The sequence below is a fragment of the Ipomoea triloba genome, chromosome 1, assembly GCF_003576645.1.
Source record: "Ipomoea triloba cultivar NCNSP0323 chromosome 1, ASM357664v1".
Lineage (NCBI taxonomy): Eukaryota > Viridiplantae > Streptophyta > Magnoliopsida > Solanales > Convolvulaceae > Ipomoea > Ipomoea triloba.
In genome coordinates, this window is record NC_044916.1 from 36,977,929 (window position 1) to 36,995,783 (window position 17,855).

The window sequence follows — 17,855 nt, forward strand, 5'->3', positions numbered from 1 at the left end:
TTCATAATTAACAGTAAGTATAAGGATGTGTTAAATGAATATAGGTAATTTTTGTATCATATGAACTCTGGTTCATGGTTGATCAAATATAGAAATGTAAACGCCAATGGCGGAAGTATATATATATATATATAGTCACACTGCAATTAACTCATAGTACTTAATCACACCAGAACCATGGAATTTCTTCTCCAAGACCTTAACACTTCAATTATTGTTGTAGCTATTGCTTTATTGATACTTTTTCACTATCTTTCACGCAAGAACAGGTCTTGGAAGCAAAAATCGCCGCCAGAAGCCGGTGGAGCTTGGCCGATTCTCGGCCACCTTTACCTCTTCAGAGGCTCTAAACTTCCTCACGTAGCCCTGGGAGACATGGCGGACAAGTATGGGCCGATCTTTACAATCCGGATCGGCGTGCACAAAGTATTGGTGATTAGCGACTGGAAATTGGCCAAAGAGCTCTCCACTTCCCACGACGTTCATATTTCTTCTCGCCCCAAGTTCCGAGCCGCCCAGCACTTAGGCTACAATTACCTAATGGTTTCTTTCGCTCCCTACGGTCCTTATTGGCGTGAGATGCGAAAACTTACTTCCTCGGAGTTACTCTCCAACCGTCGGATTGAGCAGTTGAAGTATATAAGAGTGGCGGAGATTGAGACATCTGTAAAGGAGCTCTATAAGGTTTGGACTGAAAACAAAAATTCGGACCATTCGGTCCATTCCGGGCGGGTTTTGGTGGAAATGAAAAAGTGGTTTGGAGACTTAACATTCAACGTTTTCCTTCAAATGGTGGCCGGAGAACGATTCTTCGGTACGGCGGGTGATGAAAAACAGGGGCGGCGTTGCCAGAGGGTACTTAGAGATTTTTTTCACTTTCTTGGGGTTTTTGTGCCCGCGGATGCCCTGCCTTTCTTGGGATGGTTAGATATCGGAGGGCATGAGAAAGTTATGAAAGACGTTGCTGAAGAAATGGACACTCTTGTTGACGAATGGTTACAAGAGCATCGCCGGAGAAAAGAGGCGGCGGCGGATGGTTTCATGAATGGCGGCGAGGAAGATTTCATGGATACGATGCTTTCACGAATAGAAGGGATTGATCTTAATGGTTGCAGTGGTGACACCGTCATCAAAGCTATTTGCATGGTATGTATAGTAATCTTGGATTATCACTTAATTTTTTTTAGTACTATTGACTCCACACCCCTCCCATGTGAGGTTGCAACCGAGTGCCACTAGACTACAAGGTCTTTGACGATTTATCACTTAATTAAGTATATCGAAAATACAATTGTTTTGAACTAACTAAATTTTGTATATTAGAATATGATGGCCGGAGGAGCAGATTCGGTTTTGATTATGCTAACGTGGGCTCTATCTTTGATGATGAACAATCCCCATGTGTTGAAGATGGCTCAAGAAGAACTAGACATGGTGGTTGGCAAGGAAAAAAAGGTCGATGAATCGGACATCAATAATTTGGTTTATCTTCAAGCTATTGTCAAAGAAACGTTTAGAATATACCCTGGAGCTCCACTAGGAGGCCCAAGAATATTCGCTAATGATTGCACCATGTCTGGTTTTCATGTTCCGAAAGACACTTGGTTGTTCATTAACGTGTGGAAACTCCAACGAGATTCACAAGTCTGGTCTAGCCCTCTAGAATTTAAACCTGAAAGGTTTATTAACCATCATAAAGACCTTGATGTTTTTGGACAAGATTTTGAGTTGATCCCGTTCGGTGCTGGTAGAAGAATATGTCCGGGAATAACTTTTGGTCTTCAAATGCTACACTTGGTGTTGGCTAATTTGTTACAATCCTTTGAGCTCTCAAATGTCTCTAATGAAGGAATTGATATGACTGAGACGGCAGGACTAACCAACATCAAAGCTACACCACTTGAAATTCTCATAGCTCCCCGCCTCTCTCATTATCTTTATTAGTCATCCCACCTGTATATGTATGTGTGTATTTGTGATGTGTCTACAATAAAATCATTAAGAACTACATTATTATACTCTGAGCTCTCAAATGTCTCTAATGAAGCGATCAATATGACTCAAATGGCAATAATAACCAACCTCAAAGTCAATGCGCTTGAAATTCTTGTAGTTCCTCGTCTCTCCCATTATCTTTATTAGTCAACCACACATGAATTAACGTGTGTTTACGTATGTATTAATGTATTATTATCTTGCACCAGAAATATGATGTAAAATCTCATCTCATTAATAATCATAATAGAAAGAAGTGAAATTGTCACTTGGAGTCTATTATTACCTTATCATAATTTTTTTTCCACCAACAAAAAAATAGAATTTATTTTCCTAGTAATTTTTTTTTCCATGGAATTTGAATTCTGTTTCCTTCAAATATTTTTCAGTGAATCAAACGGGTTATCAATGTTAACGAATGGTTTGGTATACCTAAACATCTCAAAAAGTTAAATAACATTATAAAGTATAGTTCACATATAATTTATCTTGATTATTATAAGAAATACAAAATTATATTATTATATATTGATTATTAATTAGTTAAAATGGAGCCGTACAGCCGACAAAATGTAGCCTAGTCCACCAAACTTGGGTGTACAAATGTACAATTGTACACATATAGCTATAAATCCTAGAAAAAAGTGTCAAATAGGCCACTGAACTTATCGCTTTTGTGCAATTGGACCATTGAACTTAAAAAGTGTACAATTCAACCATCAAACAAGTAAAATTTGTGCAATTGGACCATTTTTACAAAAAAATTTAATTCAATTTGAGTTAAAAAAACATTTCAATATTGACTCGCAACTAGTATGGTGGAAGAAAATGCAACTCTTAATACATATATGTTAGTAATATAATTGGATTTTACCAAAATTTTTTTGTAAAAATGGTCAAATTGCACAAATTTTACTTGTTTGATGGTTGAATTGCACACCTTTTAAGTTCAATGGCCCAATTACACAAACGCGATAAGTTCAGTGGCCTATTTGACACTTTTTCCTAAATCCTATAATATTGCGTATTTCCCATTTCGGTAACATCAAAATATATTGCAATTTTGAATGCAATTCGTAAAATCTAAGCTAATCCAATCAAATAAGGGCATTAGCATGTCAGTAAATCAGCAAGCTAGCTAATAGGTTGTGGTGCTCTAAAGTCAAACAAACATGATTTGCGTTCTAAAATATATTATTGTTTTTTCGTTTTATTTACTCCGTACTATTTAAGAAAGCTCTAAATATCCCTATATAATATAACCCATTCATTAAGCCGCAGTGATAATTTAAAGAAGAGCCAAATATGGAACTCCTAAAATACCTTAACCCGTCCATTGTTGTCGTAGCAATTGCTTTGTATGTAGTTACTCATTATGTCTCTGGCAATGCCAAATCCCAGACACGAAGATTGCCGCCAGAAGCAGGTGGGGCGTGGCCAATTATAGGCCACCTTCATATCTTCAGCGGCTCTAGCCTTCCTCATATTGTCCTAGGAGACATGGCTGAGAAGTATGGACCGGCCTTCACTATTCGGATCGGTGTGCATAGAGGTTTGGTGATTAGCGACTGGAAATTGGCCAAAGAACTCACCACTGCCCACGACGTTCACATTTCTTCTCGTCCCAAGTCTCGAGCCGCCAAACACTTGGGCTACAACAACTTTTTGCTTGCTTTTACTCCCTATGGTCCCTACTGGCGCGACATTCGCAAACTTATTTCCACAGAATTGCTCTCCAACCGACGCCTTGAGCAGCTGAAGCACATAAGAGCGGCCGAGGTTGAGACCTCTGTAAAGGAGCTTTATAAGCTTTGGACTGAAAACAAAAATTCGGACCCTTCCGGCCATGTTTTGATGGAAATGAAGAAGTGGTTCGGAGACCTAACGCTCAACATGGTCCTTCAAATGGTGGTCGGAAAACGAATCTTCGGTATGGCAACTGATTGTGATGAAAAAGAGGGGCGACTTTGCCAAAGGGTGTTGAGAGATTTTGTTAAATTTCTTGGGGTTTTTGTGCCGGCAGATGCCCTGCCTTTCTTGGGATGGCTAGATATTGGAGGGTATGAGAAAACTATGAAGAAAGTTGCTAAGGAAATGGACTCTCTTGTTGACGAATGGCTACAAGAGCACCGTCGGAAGAAAGACGCCAAGGGTGATGAATCTACTGTCTGTGACGACGAGAAAGATTTCATGGATGCGATGCTTTCACGAATAGAAGGGATTGATCTTAATGGTTGCAGTGCTGACACCGCCATCAAAGCTACTTGCATGGTATATGATCTATGTTTATCAAATTATCATTCCTGAATTTAAGTCCTCCAGATATTCTTAAAATTCCTACACAAAACATTAATGTTATATGAAATATTAAATTTTGTATATCAGAGTATGATTGCAGGAGGAACAGATACGGTAACAGTAGTGCTAACCTGGGCTTTGTCTTTGATGATGAACAATCCCCATGTGTTGAAGATGGCTCAAGAAGAACTAGACATGGTAGTAGGGAAAGAAAGAAAAGTAAATGAGTTAGACATCAATAATTTGATTTATCTTCAAGCTATTGTTAAAGAAACATTAAGGATGTATCCTGCAGCTCCACTAGGAGGTCCAAGAATGTTCACAGAAGATTGCACCATATATGGTTTTCATGTTCCAAAAGAAACTTGGCTATTCTTTAACATGCAGAAACTCCAACGAGATCCACAAGTTTGGTCTAGTCCTCATGAATTCAAACCTGAGAGATTTATTAATTGCCATAAGGAGGTTGATGTTTTTGGACGAAATTTCGAGTTGATTCCATTTGGTATTGGTAGAAGAATATGTCCAGGAACAACTTTTAGTCTTCAAATGTTGCACTTGATCTTAGCCAATTTGTTGCATTCCTTTGAGCTTTCAAATGTCTCTCGTGAAGGAATTGATATGACTGAGACGGTTGGACTAAGCAACCTCAAAGGCACACCACTTGAAATTCTCTTAGCTCCTCGTCTCTCCGCTCATCTCTATTAGTCAATCACACATGTAATTAATATATGTTTTTTTTGGTGCATTTAATAAATGTGTGTGTGTGTATGTGTGTGTTTGTATGTAAGTATGTTCACTAGAAAGTGTTTCCATGGACATAGTGATTTATCAGATCTCTGTGGCCTATATGAAAGGTAACTTTCAACACACAACTATATAAAATTAATACACATAGATAGTTTGCAGTCTCATCACAATCATAAGCCAAACAAAAAAATATAGCAACTCAAAATCTATTATAAGCTCTATTATTTTCAAGCAAATCAATAAAGTACTACAAATTTACTATATAATTGAACAAGAACAAAACTACATTATGCAAATATTAAAGCTATCAAAGATGCATTTTCTGTAACATCAAAACATCGTGTGGTTTTGAATGGGATTCCACTAATTTAAGCTAATCCATTTAAATAATTAAAGACATCAGCATCTCAGTATATCAGCAAGTTACCTCTTATAGGATGTTTGTGCTCTGCAAAGAATTATGAAACCAGTTGAATAGTTGATGGTGTTTAGGAATCAGTACAAATATGTATATGCTTTAGTCAAACAAAAAATCATTTAAATTATTTACATACCACATACATAATTCATCTATATGGACTCCTTATACATAGCAATAGTAGTTGATGTGATATGTCAACTTTGCATAAGGGCTAACAGACAAGCAGTAGTTTTCTATCTTCTTATAAACAGACAAAAAACTGCAGTGCCTAATTTTCATGGCCACAATAAACTGTGGTGCAATTTTCTGTAAAGATATTAGTCAGTTTAGGCTTATCCAATCAAATATAGAAATGCTTACACGCTATGGCACAAGTATACATATAATCACACATCAATTAATCCACACACCATAACCATGGAATTTGTTCTCCAAAACCTTGATACTTCAGTTATTGTTGTAGCTATTGCTTTTTATATAGTTTTTCATTATCTTTCTCACAATAACAAGTCTCGGAAGCAAAAATTACTGCCTGAAGCAGATGGGGGGTGGCCAATTATAGGCCACCTTTACATCTTCAGCGGCTCTAAGCTTCCTCATGTTGCCCTGGGAAACATGGCTGACATGTATGGACCAGCCTTCACTATCCGGATCGGTGTGCAGAGAGTCTTGGTGGTCAGCGACTGGAAATTAGCCAAAGAACTCTCCACTGTCCACGATGTTCACATTTCTACTCGTCCCAAGTTTCGAGCTGCCAAACACTTGGGCTACAACTACATAATGCTCGCTTTCACTCCCTATGGTCCTTACTGGCGCGAGGTTCGCAAACTTATTTCCACAGAACTACTCTCCAACCGAAAGCTTGAGCAGCTCAAGCACATAAGAGTGTCTGAGATTGACATCTCTATAAAGGAGTTGTACAAGTTTTGGGCTGAAAAGAAAAATTCTGAACCTTCTGGCTGTGTTCAAGTGGAAATGAAGAAGTGGTTCGGAGACATAACACTTAATGTGTTCCTTCAAATGATAGTGATACGAACTCGTACCAAGCCGGCACCGCTTTGAGTGGATGCGAATACCCTTGCTTGGCCTAACTCATCAAAGAGCTCATCTGCCGTAGGAATAGGAAATTGGTCTCGTACTGTTGCAGCGTTCAAGGCTCTATAATCTACGCAGAATCTGTAGGTGCCATCTTTCTTTTTTACGAGTAGGACTGGAGATGAGAAAGGGCTTTGACTAGGTCGGATAATTCCTTGATCTAGCATTTCTGTAACCAGCTTCTCGATTTCTTCTTTTTGGAAGTGTGGGTAGCGATATGGGCGAACATTGATTGGCTTGGTTCCCGGCTGTAAATGAATTCTGTGATTGAAAAATCTATATGGGGGTAACGTAGCAGGTGCTTGGAATAGTTTCTCATGCTGCTGAAGTACCGTTATAATTTCTGGTGGAATATCTGTAGGGAGTTGTATCTCCTGTATAGATTTTTCAGTATTATTTTCTTCTGGTGGAGATTCAGGACCACTTATTAAGAACAACTCATAGAGTTCCAGTATTTCCCTTGTTGCTACTGGAGCTTCTAACTGATTCAGAGTTATTTCATGTGGTGTCAATGAGTGATTTCCTTGCAATTTTACCTGTTGGCCTTTCCATTCAAACTGCATGGACATATTAGCATAGTCATGCTCAACCTTTCCCAGTCCCCGTAACCATTGAATTCCTAACACCATGTCCGGGCCTCGAATTGGAAGCACAAAGAAGTCTATTAAGAATTCAGTGCCATGTAGTGTCAATGGTACTTGTTTGCAACTGTGGGAACAAGCTAGAGAATCTCCGTTACCAACATATACCCGAAATGGTGTAACCTTCAAAGCATGTAACTGTAATTGCTCCGCAATTTTGGGTTGCACAAAGTTATGGGTGCTACCACTATCTATTAAAATCTGTAATTTTTGCCCATTAACTTCCCCCAAAAGTTTAAGCGATCTAGGATTACCTAGGCCTGCCAATGAGTTTAGACTAGAAATATCTCCTGAGATTATGTCATCTTGCCCATGCACTATGGTGTCTTCCTGTAAGAGTGGATCTTCTATATCGTCATCTCCTGTCCCCATTAGCATCAGAAATCTGGTTCGACATCTATGGTTGTTTGACCAGCGTTGGTCACAGTTATAGCAGATACCTTTCTCTCGTTTTTCCTGCATCTCTGCAGGTGTTAATCGTTTAATGGGAAGATTTGATGTTGATTGAGTTGAGGGTGGTAAAGCTAAGGTTGTTGTCTCCCTTTTGTCTTGGACAGATGATTGTGTTATAACTGGGGCTGACCGTGTAGTGTTTGCAGGTGGTATTTGGCGTTGTTGCCACCTTAAGGGTGATCGTGCAACTGGTTGAAGCTCAGCCTGAATTTCCTCCAATTTTGCCTCATATTCTCGAGCAAGATCAAAAGCTTCCATCAATGTTGTTGGTCGTGCCATCTGCACTTCCCGTCGAATAAGTGGTTTAAGCCCTGCGATGAACATGGAAAGAAGGATCGGTTCTGCAATCCCTGTAACTTTATTCATTAATCGTTCAAATTCTGCTTGATAGGCAGTGACTGTGGTCTGCTGTGTCAATTTTGACAATTTCCCTTGGAAATCCTCAAAACGAGACTCACCGAACCGCTTTGTGACATTCTGCAAAAATTCCTTCCATGTGGTTAACAATCTATTCTTCTTCATCCATTGATACCACTCAGAAGCCTTCCCCTCCATTGTGAATCCTGCTATTCGCAAACGCTGTGTGTCGGGTGTATCATAAAAATCAAAATATTCTTGAATTCTAAATACCCAACCGTGAGGGTCTGAACCATCAAAGCGAGGTAACTCAAGTTTTATATGAAATCGTTGGGTCCCTTGACCATTCTCCGTCTGCACAGATCGTTGGGTCCCTTGACCATTCTCCGTCTGCATAGATGGCTGCAGATGAGTATCAGGTGAAGGTCCTAAAATTCCCTGTACTTGAGGTTGCACTACTGCATTCATATTGGTTGTTACCATCGTTTCCAATCGTGAAACAGAGTTGATGAGTTTTTGAATGAGTTGGTGGTTTGTAACAGTTTGTCTGTCAAAATTTTCTTGCAATTCGGTAATTGCCTGCTCCCAAGGATGAGTTGCTGTAGCTTGGTTGTCTGACATAATGAGGCAGGATTATAGTTCGATTCAATGAAAGCACCAATTGATACGAACTCGTACCAAGCCGGCACCGCTTTGAGTGGATGCGAACTCCAAGGACGGAATGAGAGGGGGAAAATCAGAGAGAGAAATAGAGAGAGAGAGAGAGAGATAGCAGGAGAATGGAAGTTGAAATAATTCTTGTGTGTCCTCTTCCCTGGCATGCAGGGTGGTTATATACTGAGTTACTCCTATTATGTTTATGACTATGATTCTTAATATGATATATATTAGGACTAAACTATACTATCCTATTATGAATAGACTTAGTCTAACAAATGTAATCAGCCATCCATGCTGGTTTCCTTCGTTCCCTCTTTGGCCTAGCAGTATGAGTTGTTTCTTCTCTATCTTTCATATCTTGATTTTCACCCTCTTCTACTGTGGATATGCCCGTATCAGATAGCCAGCAAGCGATACTTCGGTACAGCAGAGGTTAGTGATGAAAAAGAGGGGCAGCATTGCCAAAGGGTATTGAGAGGTTTCCTTCACTATCTTGGGGTTTTTGTCCCAGCAGATACCCTGCCCTTTCTGGGATGATTAGATATCGGAGGGTATGAGAAAACTATGAAAGAAGTTGCTAAAGAAATGGACTCTCTTGTTGAAGAATGGTTACAAGAGCATCATTGGAAGAAAGAGGCCACAGGTGATGGATCTACTGTTAGAGGCAGCAAGGAAGATTTCATGGATGTGATGCTTTCACGAATTGAAGGGATTGATCTTAATGGTTTCAATGCTGATAGCGTCATCAAATCAACTTGCATTGTAAGTACTCTTGGTTTATCAAATTATCATTCCTAAATTTAAGTCTTACATGTGTACTTGATATTAAAAGTAATACATATAACTTTAATTTATATCATGTATCTAATTCACAATTTTCTTTAACTATTTAAATTTTGTATATCAGAATTTGATTGCTGGAGGAGCAGATACGACCTCAGTCATGCTAACATGGGCTCTATCTTTGATGATGAACAACTCCCATGTGTTGAAGATGGCTCAAGAAGAACTAGACATGGTAGTTGGCAGGGAAAGAAAGGTAAATGAATCAGATATCAAGAATTTGGTGTATCTTCAAGCTATTGTGAAAGAAACATTTAGGATGTACCCAGGGGCTCCACTAGGAGGCCCAAGAATGTTCACAGAAGATTGCACCATATCTGGTTTTCATGTTCCAAAAGGCACTTGGTTGTTCTTTAACCTGTGGAAACTCCAACGAGATCCACAAGTTTGGTCTAGCCCTCACGAATTTAAACCTGAGAGGTTTATTAATAGTCATAAAGACCTTGATGTTTTGGGACAAGATTTTGAGTTGATCCCATTTGGTGCGGGTAGAAGAATATGCCCAGGAATAACTTTTAGTCTTCAAATGGTGCACTTGGTGTTGGCTAATTTGTTACATTCCTTTGAGCTCTCAAATGTCTCTAATGAAGGAATTGATATGACTGAGACAGCAGGAATAACCAACCTCAAAGCTATACCACTTGAAATTCTCATAGTTCCCAGCCTCTCCCCTAATCTTTATTAGTCAACCACACATTAATACGTATGTGTGCATATATCTATTCATAAATGTATATCTATCCATACAGGCATTTGTCACTGCCAGAATATTTTGAAGCCAATTTGTTGCATTCCTTTGAGCTTTCAAATGTCTCTCATGAAGGAATTGATATGACTGAGACGGTTGGACTAAGCAACCACAAAGGCACACCACTTGAAATTCTCTTAGCTCCTCGTCTCTCCGCTCATCTCTATTAGTCAATCACACATGTAATTAATATATGTTTTTTTTTTTGGTGCATTTAATAAATGTGTGTGTGTGTGTGTGTGTGTGTTTGTATGTATGTTCACTAGAAAGTGTTTCCATGGACATAGTGATTTATCAGATCCCTGTGGCCTATATGAAAGGTAACTTTCAACACACAACTATACAAAATTAATACACATAGATAGTTTGCAGTCTCATCACAATCATAAGCCAAACAAAAAAATATAGCAACTCAAAATCTATTATAAGCTCTATTATTTTCAAGCAAATCAATACAGTACTACAAATTTACTATATAATTGAACAAGAACAAAACTACATTCTGCAAATATTAAAGCTATCGAAGATGCATTTTCTGTAACATCAAAACATCTTGTGGTTTTGAATGGGATTCCACTAATTTAAGCTAATCCATTTAAATAACTAAAGACATCAGCATCTCAGTATATCAGCAAGTTACCTCTTATAGGATGTTTGTGCTCTGCAAAGAATTATGAAACCAGTTGAATAGTTGATGGTGTTTAGGAATCTGCAGTATAAATATGTATATGCTTTAGTCAAACAAAAGATCATTTAAATTATTTACATACCACATACATAATACATCTATATGGACTCCTTATACATAGCAATAGTAGTTGATGTGATATGTCAACTTTGCATAAGGGCTAACAGACAAGCAGTAATTTTCTATCTTCTTATCAACACACAAAAAACTGCAGTGCCTAATTTTCATGGCCACAATAAACTGCGGTGCCTAATCTTCTGTAAAGATATTAGTCAGTTTAGCCTAATCCAATCAAATATAGAAATGCTTACACGCTATGGCACAAGTATACATATAATCACACATCAATTAATCCACACACCATAACCATGGAATTTGTTCTCCAAAACCTTGATACTTCAGTTATTGTTGTAGCTATTGCTTTTTATATAGTTTTTCATTATCTTTCTCACAATAACAAGTCTCGGAAGCAAAAATTACTGCCGGAAGCAGGTGGGGGGTGGCCAATTATAGGCCACCTTCACATCTTCAGCGGCTCTAAGCTTCCTCATGTTGCCCTGGGAAACATGGCTGACAAGTATGGACCAGCCTTCACTATCCGGATCGGTGTGCAGAGAGCCTTGGTGGTCAGCGACTGGAAATTAGCCAAAGAACTCTCCACTGTCCACGATGTTCACATTTCTACTCGTCCCAAGTTTCGAGCTGCCAAACACTTGGGCTACAACTACATAATGTTTGCTTTCACTCCATATGGTCCTTACTGGCGCGACGTTCGCAAACTTATTTCCGTAGAACTACTCTCCAACCGAAAGATTGAGCAGCTCAAGCACATAAGAGTGTCTGAGATTGACACCTCTATAAAGGAGTTGCATAAGCTTTGGGCGGAAAAGAAAAATTCTGAACCTTCTGGCTGTGTTCAAGTGGAAATGAAAAAGTGGTTCGGAGACATAACACTTAATGTGTTCCTTCAAATGATAGCCAGCAAACGATACTTTGGTACAGCAGAGGTTAGTGATGAAAAAGAGGGACGGCGTTGCCAAAGGGTATTGAGAGGTTTTTTTCACTATCTTGGGGTTTTTGTCCCAGCAGATGCCCTGCCTTTTTTGGGATGGTTAGATATCGGAGGGTATGAGAAAACCATGAAAGAAGTTGCTAAAGAAATGGACTCTCTTGTTGAAGAATGGTTACAAGAGCATCATTGGAAGAAAGAGGCCACAGATGATGGATCTACTGTTAGAGGTAGCAAGGAAGATTTCATGGATGTGATGCTTTCACGAATTGAAGGGATTGATCTTAATGGTTTCGATGCTGATAGTGTCATCAAATCAACTTGCATGGTATGTACTCTTGGTTTATCAAATTATCATTCCTAAATTTAAGTCTTACATGTGTACTTGAAATTAAAAATAATACATATAACTTTAATTTATATCATGTATCTAATTCACAATTATCTATAACTATTTAAATTTTGTATATCAGAATTTGATTGCTGGAGGAGCAGATACGACCTCAATCATGCTAACATGGGCTCTATCTTTGATGATGAACAACCCCCATGTGTTGAACATGGCTCAAGAAGAACTAGACATTGTAGTTGGCAAGGAAAGAAAGGTAAATGAATCAGATATCAAGAATTTGGTGTATCTTCAAGCTATTGTGAAAGAAACATTTAGGATGTACCCAGGGGCTCCACTAGGAGGCCCAAGAATGTTCACAGAAGATTGCACCATATCTGGTTTTCATGTTCCAAAAGACACTTGGTTGTTCTTTAACCTGTGGAAACTCCAACGAGATCCACAAGTTTGGTCTAGCCCTCACGAATTTAAACCTGAGAGGTTTATTAATAGTCATAAAGACCTTGATGTTTTGGGACAAGATTTTGAGTTGATCCCATTTGGTGCCGGTAGAAGAATATGCCCAGGGATAACTTTTGGTCTTCAAATGGTGCACTTGGTGTTGGCTAATTTGTTACATTCCTTTGAGCTCTCAAATGTCTCTAATGAAGGAATTGATATGACTGAGACGGCTGGACTAACCAATCTCAAAGCTACACCACTTGAAATTCTCATAGTTCCCCGCCTCTCCCCTAATCTTTATTAGTCAACCACACATTAATATGTATGTGTGCATATATCTATTCATACATGTATAATACCATACAGTGTAGATATTTATGCATTTGTCAATTGTCACTGCCAGAACATTTTGAAGCCAATGCACAACATATGAATGTAACTATATAAAATGCTTCCATGGACATGATCATTTATCAGATCTTTGTGGCCTGTATAAAAGGTAACTTTCTATCCTGTCAATTCAATTAGTATATAAAACTAATGGTTGATTGTTGGCTATATTTGATTTTCATAAAACATACAAAGACTTGTTATTCAACTCTTAACTATACATAACTGTTTCTTAAGACATTTTTTTCGAATAGATGGTAAGCAATCTCATCCTATGTTAAGCAAAACAGAAACTCACAGCAACTCAAACCTACTCTAAGTTCTCTTATTTTCGCAAAATCAATAAAGTAATACGAATTTACCAAATAAACAAACAATGAAAGAGAATAAATTCATAAATAATCCGAAATAAACAAACAATGAAAGAGAATAAATTCATAAATAATCCGAATATTACAACAAAAAATAAATTTTCAAAGAAAAAAAAAAAGAGTAAATAGGGTAAGTAAGAGAGAACCTCCGGAGGTGCATAGCATCCAGCGAATCAGTATCGAAAAGCACATCGGCAAAATGGGAGCTCAATCCACTCTTCCTCGCACTGGTCACTCTCGACAAATTCTTCCAAATCAGAAGCGGAAAACATAGAAAGGAAAATGGTGAAAGGAATTAGAAGGCAAACAATCAGAAGAAAAAGGTTTAAGAAGATTTGGTCTCAGAAATCATCCTGCAGCCGGCGTTACGAAGAGCTAGTTAATGGAAGAGAGAAAAGTCGGGGACTCGGGGAGAGACGTGAGACGATATTGGTGCGGTGGCAAGTTTAGCGCGACCGTAGAAGAGAAGTAAAAAATAAAATTAAAAACAAATGAAATTACATTCTTATCAGAGTTATCTCTCAATTATAAAGTAAGCAAGTAACTAGTCAGTCACAGGCTCGCTCTTTGCGTAAAACGCTATGCCCAAAGTAGAAACTCTATTATTGCTTTTATATTTATCGTTACACTTTAGAAACTCAAGATTCATAACAAAATCATACCCTAATAATAAATTACAAAGGGTAAAACTTGTGAATAGCATTCTTGAGAATGAATTATTCTCTTTATATGGCCCTTAATATTAACTTTTTCTAAACATTTAAGAATAACTTGTGTATTATAATACCAAAAGTACCATTTACTATGAAGAATCTAGTATGAAAGATATCAATGTCGACATAAATATATTCACAATCTATGTCGACATTGATATCTTTTGTACTAGATTCACCGTACATGTTTTTAAGGTTATAACTAATACTATCAATCTTATCTCTATTATTCAAACAAAAAAATCAATCAATCTTTATCTCTATAATATTTATACAATTTCAAACACATAAGTTTTAGTACTTCAAAAAAAAAATACATTAATGTCCATCCGAATAAAAAAATTTCTATTTTTTTTGGACCGTTGGGGGAGAACCTCAAGAGAGCCTACTGGCTCCTTACTTCAGTAATTAAAAAAAAATCTCATTATAATAATCAATGTATATCTTGCGCAGAGGTTGGATTTACATATAGCTATAATATTGCGTATTTGCATTTTATGTAACATCAAAATATATTGCCATTTTACATAGGATTCCAGTAGTTTAAGCTAATCCTATCAAACAAAGACATTAGCACGTCAATACATCAGCAAGCTAGCTCATTGGTTGTTTGCGCTCAGCAAAGATTTTATTAAAACAGCTGACGATGTTCATGGATCAATATATAAGTATATCTATACATAAAGTCAAACAAATGCGATTTGCGTGCTAAAAGATATTATTGTTTATTTTAAGGAAACCAAAACACTTTGGCCATGTTTGATAATAAAATAATTAGTCCACCAGTCAATTTTGATTTGTTTAGTCACTATTACTCGTTTTATTGGTTTAAACAAAATGTATAGTTAATTAATTTTTCTTAATAGCTTATTGCTTCAAAAGACTAAAATTCAAAAACTGTTCAGAACAACTTTTTCCGATTAAATAATTAACAGCTAATTTACAAAACGTCTTTCTATAATTAACCAATACTATCAACCAATCAAACTCATTAACCCAATCAATCAACAGCTATTTACCGAACACCCCCTTATAATCCTGGCAATCTAGGCAGTGCAGCTAATTCAAACAAGAGCCATGGAACTCCTCCAAGACCTTTACCCTTCCCTTGTTTTCCTAGCAATTGCTTTGTCATTGTGTGTAGTTATTCATTACCTTGCACACAATAACAAGTCCGGGAAGCAAAAATTACCCCCAGAAGCAGCTGCGGGGTGGCCAATTCTAGGCCACCTTCACATCTTCAGTGGCTCTAAGCTCGCTCACGTTGAACTGGGAAACATGGCTGACAAGTATGGACCAGCCTTCACTATCCGGATTGGCGTGCACAGGGCGTTGGTGGTTAGCGACTGGAAATTGGTCAAAGAACTCTCCACTGTCCACGACGTTCACGTTTCTTCTCGCCCCAAGTTCCGAGCCGCCGAGCACTTGGGCTACAACTACATAATGTTTGCTTTCACTCCTTACGGCCAATACTGGCGTGACATTCGCAAATTCGTATCCACAGAATTACTCTCCAACCGGCGGCTCGAGCAGCGGAAGCACATAAGAGTGTCCGAGATCGATACCTCTATAAAGGAGCTGTATAAGCTTTGGACGGAAAATAGAAACTCCGGCGACCCTTCCGGCCGGGTTTTGGTGGAAATGAAGAAGTGGTTTGGGGACATAACGGTGAATGTGTTCCTTCAAATGATGGCCGGAAAACGGTACTTCCGTACGGCGACAGCTAGTGATGAAAGAGATGGTCGGCGTTGCAAAAAGGCATTGAGAGATTTTTTTCACTATCTTGGAGTTTTTGCGCCGGCGGATGCGCTGCCTTTTTTGGGAGGGTTAGATATTGGAGGGTATGAGAAAACCATGAAAGAAGTTGCTAAAGAAATGGACTCTCTTGTTGATGATTGGTTACAAGAGCATCGTCGGAAGAAAGTGGCCGTGGGTGATGGATCTACCGGCGAGGAAGATTTCATAGACGCGATGCTTTCGCGATTAGAAGAGATTGATCGCAATGGTTACAATGCTGACAGCGTCATCAAGTCTACTTGCATGGTATGTGCTCTTAGTTTATCAAATAATTATAATTCCTGAATGGGCTAATACCAATTGAGGGCCTTCGAGTATAGTCGCATTGACACATGTAGTCCTAAACTTTCAATTTATCTACACGTGAATGGTGTCACTGTACTTAAAGGACTATATTAACTCTTTCTGAATTCAAGTCCTACATTTGTACTAAAATTAAATATCTTACATACTAGTATAGTAGTATCTACACTCACAATGTGCTTTTAACTATTTAGAATTTGTATATCAGAATTTGATTGCTGGAGGAGCAGATACGGTAACAGTCATGCTAACGTGGGCTCTATCTTTGATGATGAACAATCCCCATGTGTTGAAGATGGCTCAAGAAGAACTAGACAGGGTAGTTGGCAGGGAAAGAAAGGTAAATGAATCAGACATCAATAATTTGATGTATTTGCAAGCGATTATTAAAGAAACATTTAGGATATACCCGGCAGCTCCACTAGGAGGTCCAAGAATGTTCACGGAAGATTGCAACGTATCTGGTTTTCATGTGCCAAAAGGCACTTGGTTGTTGTTTAATGTGTGGAAACTCCAACGAGATTCACAAGTTTGGTCTAGCCCTCATGAATTCAAACCCGAGAGGTTTATTAATAGCCACAAAGACCTTGATGTTTTGGGGCAAGATTTTGAGTTGATCCCATTTGGTGCGGGTAGAAGAATATGTCCGGGAACAACTTTTGGTCTTCAAATGTTGCACTTGGTGTTGGCTAGTTTGTTGCATTCCTTTGAGCTCTCAAATGTCTCTGACGAAGGAATTGATATGACTGAGACAGCCGGACTAACCAACCTTAAACTCACACCACTTGAAATTCGCATAGCTCCCCGCCTCCCTCCTCATCTTTATTAGCCAACAGCACAATTATATGTATGTGTATGTGTGTTATGTATCTACATATATACGTATAATACCATACAGTGTAAGATATGTATGCATGGGTCACTGCCAGAAATATATAGTTTGAAGCCAGTGGACAACATATGAATTTATATACTTGTGTGTGGGTGTTCTTCCCTGGGCATGGTGATTTACCAGCTCTTATTTGGCCTGTATGAAAGGTAACTTTCAATTTAACTAGTATATAAAATTGATAATTGTTTGATACTTTGATGGTTGCCTATATTTGATTTACATAAAACATAAACAGACTTGTTAATCATCAGCATTCCTGTTTTTGTAGACATTTTCTCGAGTAGATAGTATGCAATCTCATCCTAAATTTAACTTGGGCAAAACAGAAACTTGCAGCAACTCAAACTACCATAAGTTCTCTTATTTTAGACCAAACCAACATTGTAATACAAATTTTCAAAATAATCAAACAATGAAAGATAAGAAATCTGACGAAATTGATAGATCTGAGTATGATGAAATGCATAAATTATCATGATAAGATTTCAAATACAAAATAAAATAAATAGGGTAAGTAAGAGAGAACCTCCGGAGGTTTATCAGGGGGACTCTGATCTGAAGACATCAGCATCCAAAGGCATTTCGTCAAAATGTTTGCCTATGACGACACTCTGCCTACGTGGGATATTATAATAATAATA

General features: G+C 38.1%; 4 protein-coding genes, 1 long non-coding RNA gene and 1 pseudogene across 6 annotated transcripts; 5 read left to right on the forward strand and 1 right to left on the reverse strand.

Annotated features, from left to right (window-relative positions):
- Positions 1-49: 49 nt before the first annotated feature.
- On the forward strand, positions 50-2,021 carry LOC116023261 (cytochrome P450 CYP82D47-like). Its single transcript, XM_031264253.1, has 2 exons — positions 50-1,146; positions 1,324-2,021. The coding sequence occupies exons 1-2, from the start codon at positions 178-180 to the stop codon at positions 1,942-1,944; spliced, it is 1,590 nt and encodes a 529-aa protein (XP_031120113.1). The 5' UTR covers positions 50-177; the 3' UTR covers positions 1,945-2,021.
- Positions 2,022-3,029: 1,008 nt separating this feature from the next.
- Positions 3,030-14,008, reverse strand: LOC116014432. Of its 2 annotated transcripts, XR_004097391.1 has the most exons (6): positions 13,656-14,008; positions 10,902-10,970; positions 5,471-5,491; positions 4,730-4,994; positions 4,425-4,482; positions 3,030-4,332 (listed from the first exon to the last, which is right to left on the reverse strand). It is a non-coding gene; the product is annotated as an uncharacterized LOC116014432 (long non-coding RNA). The 2 variants fall into 2 exon arrangements; XR_004097390.1 differs by lacking the exons at positions 3,030-4,332; positions 4,425-4,482; positions 4,730-4,994; positions 5,471-5,491 and adding an exon at positions 10,055-10,424 and having other exon boundaries at positions 13,656-14,001.
- Positions 3,297-5,120, forward strand: LOC116014413 (cytochrome P450 CYP82D47-like). Its single transcript, XM_031254468.1, has 2 exons — positions 3,297-4,266; positions 4,381-5,120. The coding sequence occupies exons 1-2, from the start codon at positions 3,301-3,303 to the stop codon at positions 4,999-5,001; spliced, it is 1,587 nt and encodes a 528-aa protein (XP_031110328.1). The 5' UTR covers positions 3,297-3,300; the 3' UTR covers positions 5,002-5,120.
- Positions 5,775-10,307, forward strand: LOC116014422 (annotated as a pseudogene).
- LOC116014392 (cytochrome P450 CYP82D47-like) lies at positions 10,986-13,267 on the forward strand. Its single transcript, XM_031254445.1, has 2 exons — positions 10,986-12,286; positions 12,432-13,267. Exons 1-2 carry the CDS (start codon positions 11,318-11,320, stop codon positions 13,050-13,052), a joined length of 1,590 nt encoding a protein of 529 aa, XP_031110305.1. The 5' UTR covers positions 10,986-11,317; the 3' UTR covers positions 13,053-13,267.
- LOC116014402 (cytochrome P450 CYP82D47-like) lies at positions 13,162-17,371 on the forward strand. Its single transcript, XM_031254457.1, has 3 exons — positions 13,162-13,247; positions 15,273-16,265; positions 16,531-17,371. Exons 2-3 carry the CDS (start codon positions 15,300-15,302, stop codon positions 17,149-17,151), a joined length of 1,587 nt encoding a protein of 528 aa, XP_031110317.1. The 5' UTR covers positions 13,162-13,247; positions 15,273-15,299; the 3' UTR covers positions 17,152-17,371.
- The last annotated feature ends 484 nt before the right edge of the window (positions 17,372-17,855 follow it).

What these genes read in the sequence shown, in the direction of transcription:
- LOC116023261 (XM_031264253.1), top strand. Translation starts at nt 178, where the DNA reads ATGGAATTTCTTCTCCAAGACCTTAACACTTCAATTATTGTTGTAGCT. An exon ending in TCATCAAAGCTATTTGCATG is followed by an intron (nt 1,147 to 1,323) that starts GTATGTATAGTA and finishes TTTGTATATTAG; the next exon opens with AATATGATGGCCGGAGGAGC.
- LOC116014413 (XM_031254468.1), top strand. Translation starts at nt 3,301, where the DNA reads ATGGAACTCCTAAAATACCTTAACCCGTCCATTGTTGTCGTAGCAATT. An exon ending in CCATCAAAGCTACTTGCATG is followed by an intron (nt 4,267 to 4,380) that starts GTATATGATCTA and finishes TTTGTATATCAG; the next exon opens with AGTATGATTGCAGGAGGAAC.
- LOC116014392 (XM_031254445.1), top strand. Translation starts at nt 11,318, where the DNA reads ATGGAATTTGTTCTCCAAAACCTTGATACTTCAGTTATTGTTGTAGCT. An exon ending in TCATCAAATCAACTTGCATG is followed by an intron (nt 12,287 to 12,431) that starts GTATGTACTCTT and finishes TTTGTATATCAG; the next exon opens with AATTTGATTGCTGGAGGAGC.
- LOC116014402 (XM_031254457.1), top strand. Translation starts at nt 15,300, where the DNA reads ATGGAACTCCTCCAAGACCTTTACCCTTCCCTTGTTTTCCTAGCAATT. An exon ending in TCATCAAGTCTACTTGCATG is followed by an intron (nt 16,266 to 16,530) that starts GTATGTGCTCTT and finishes TTTGTATATCAG; the next exon opens with AATTTGATTGCTGGAGGAGC.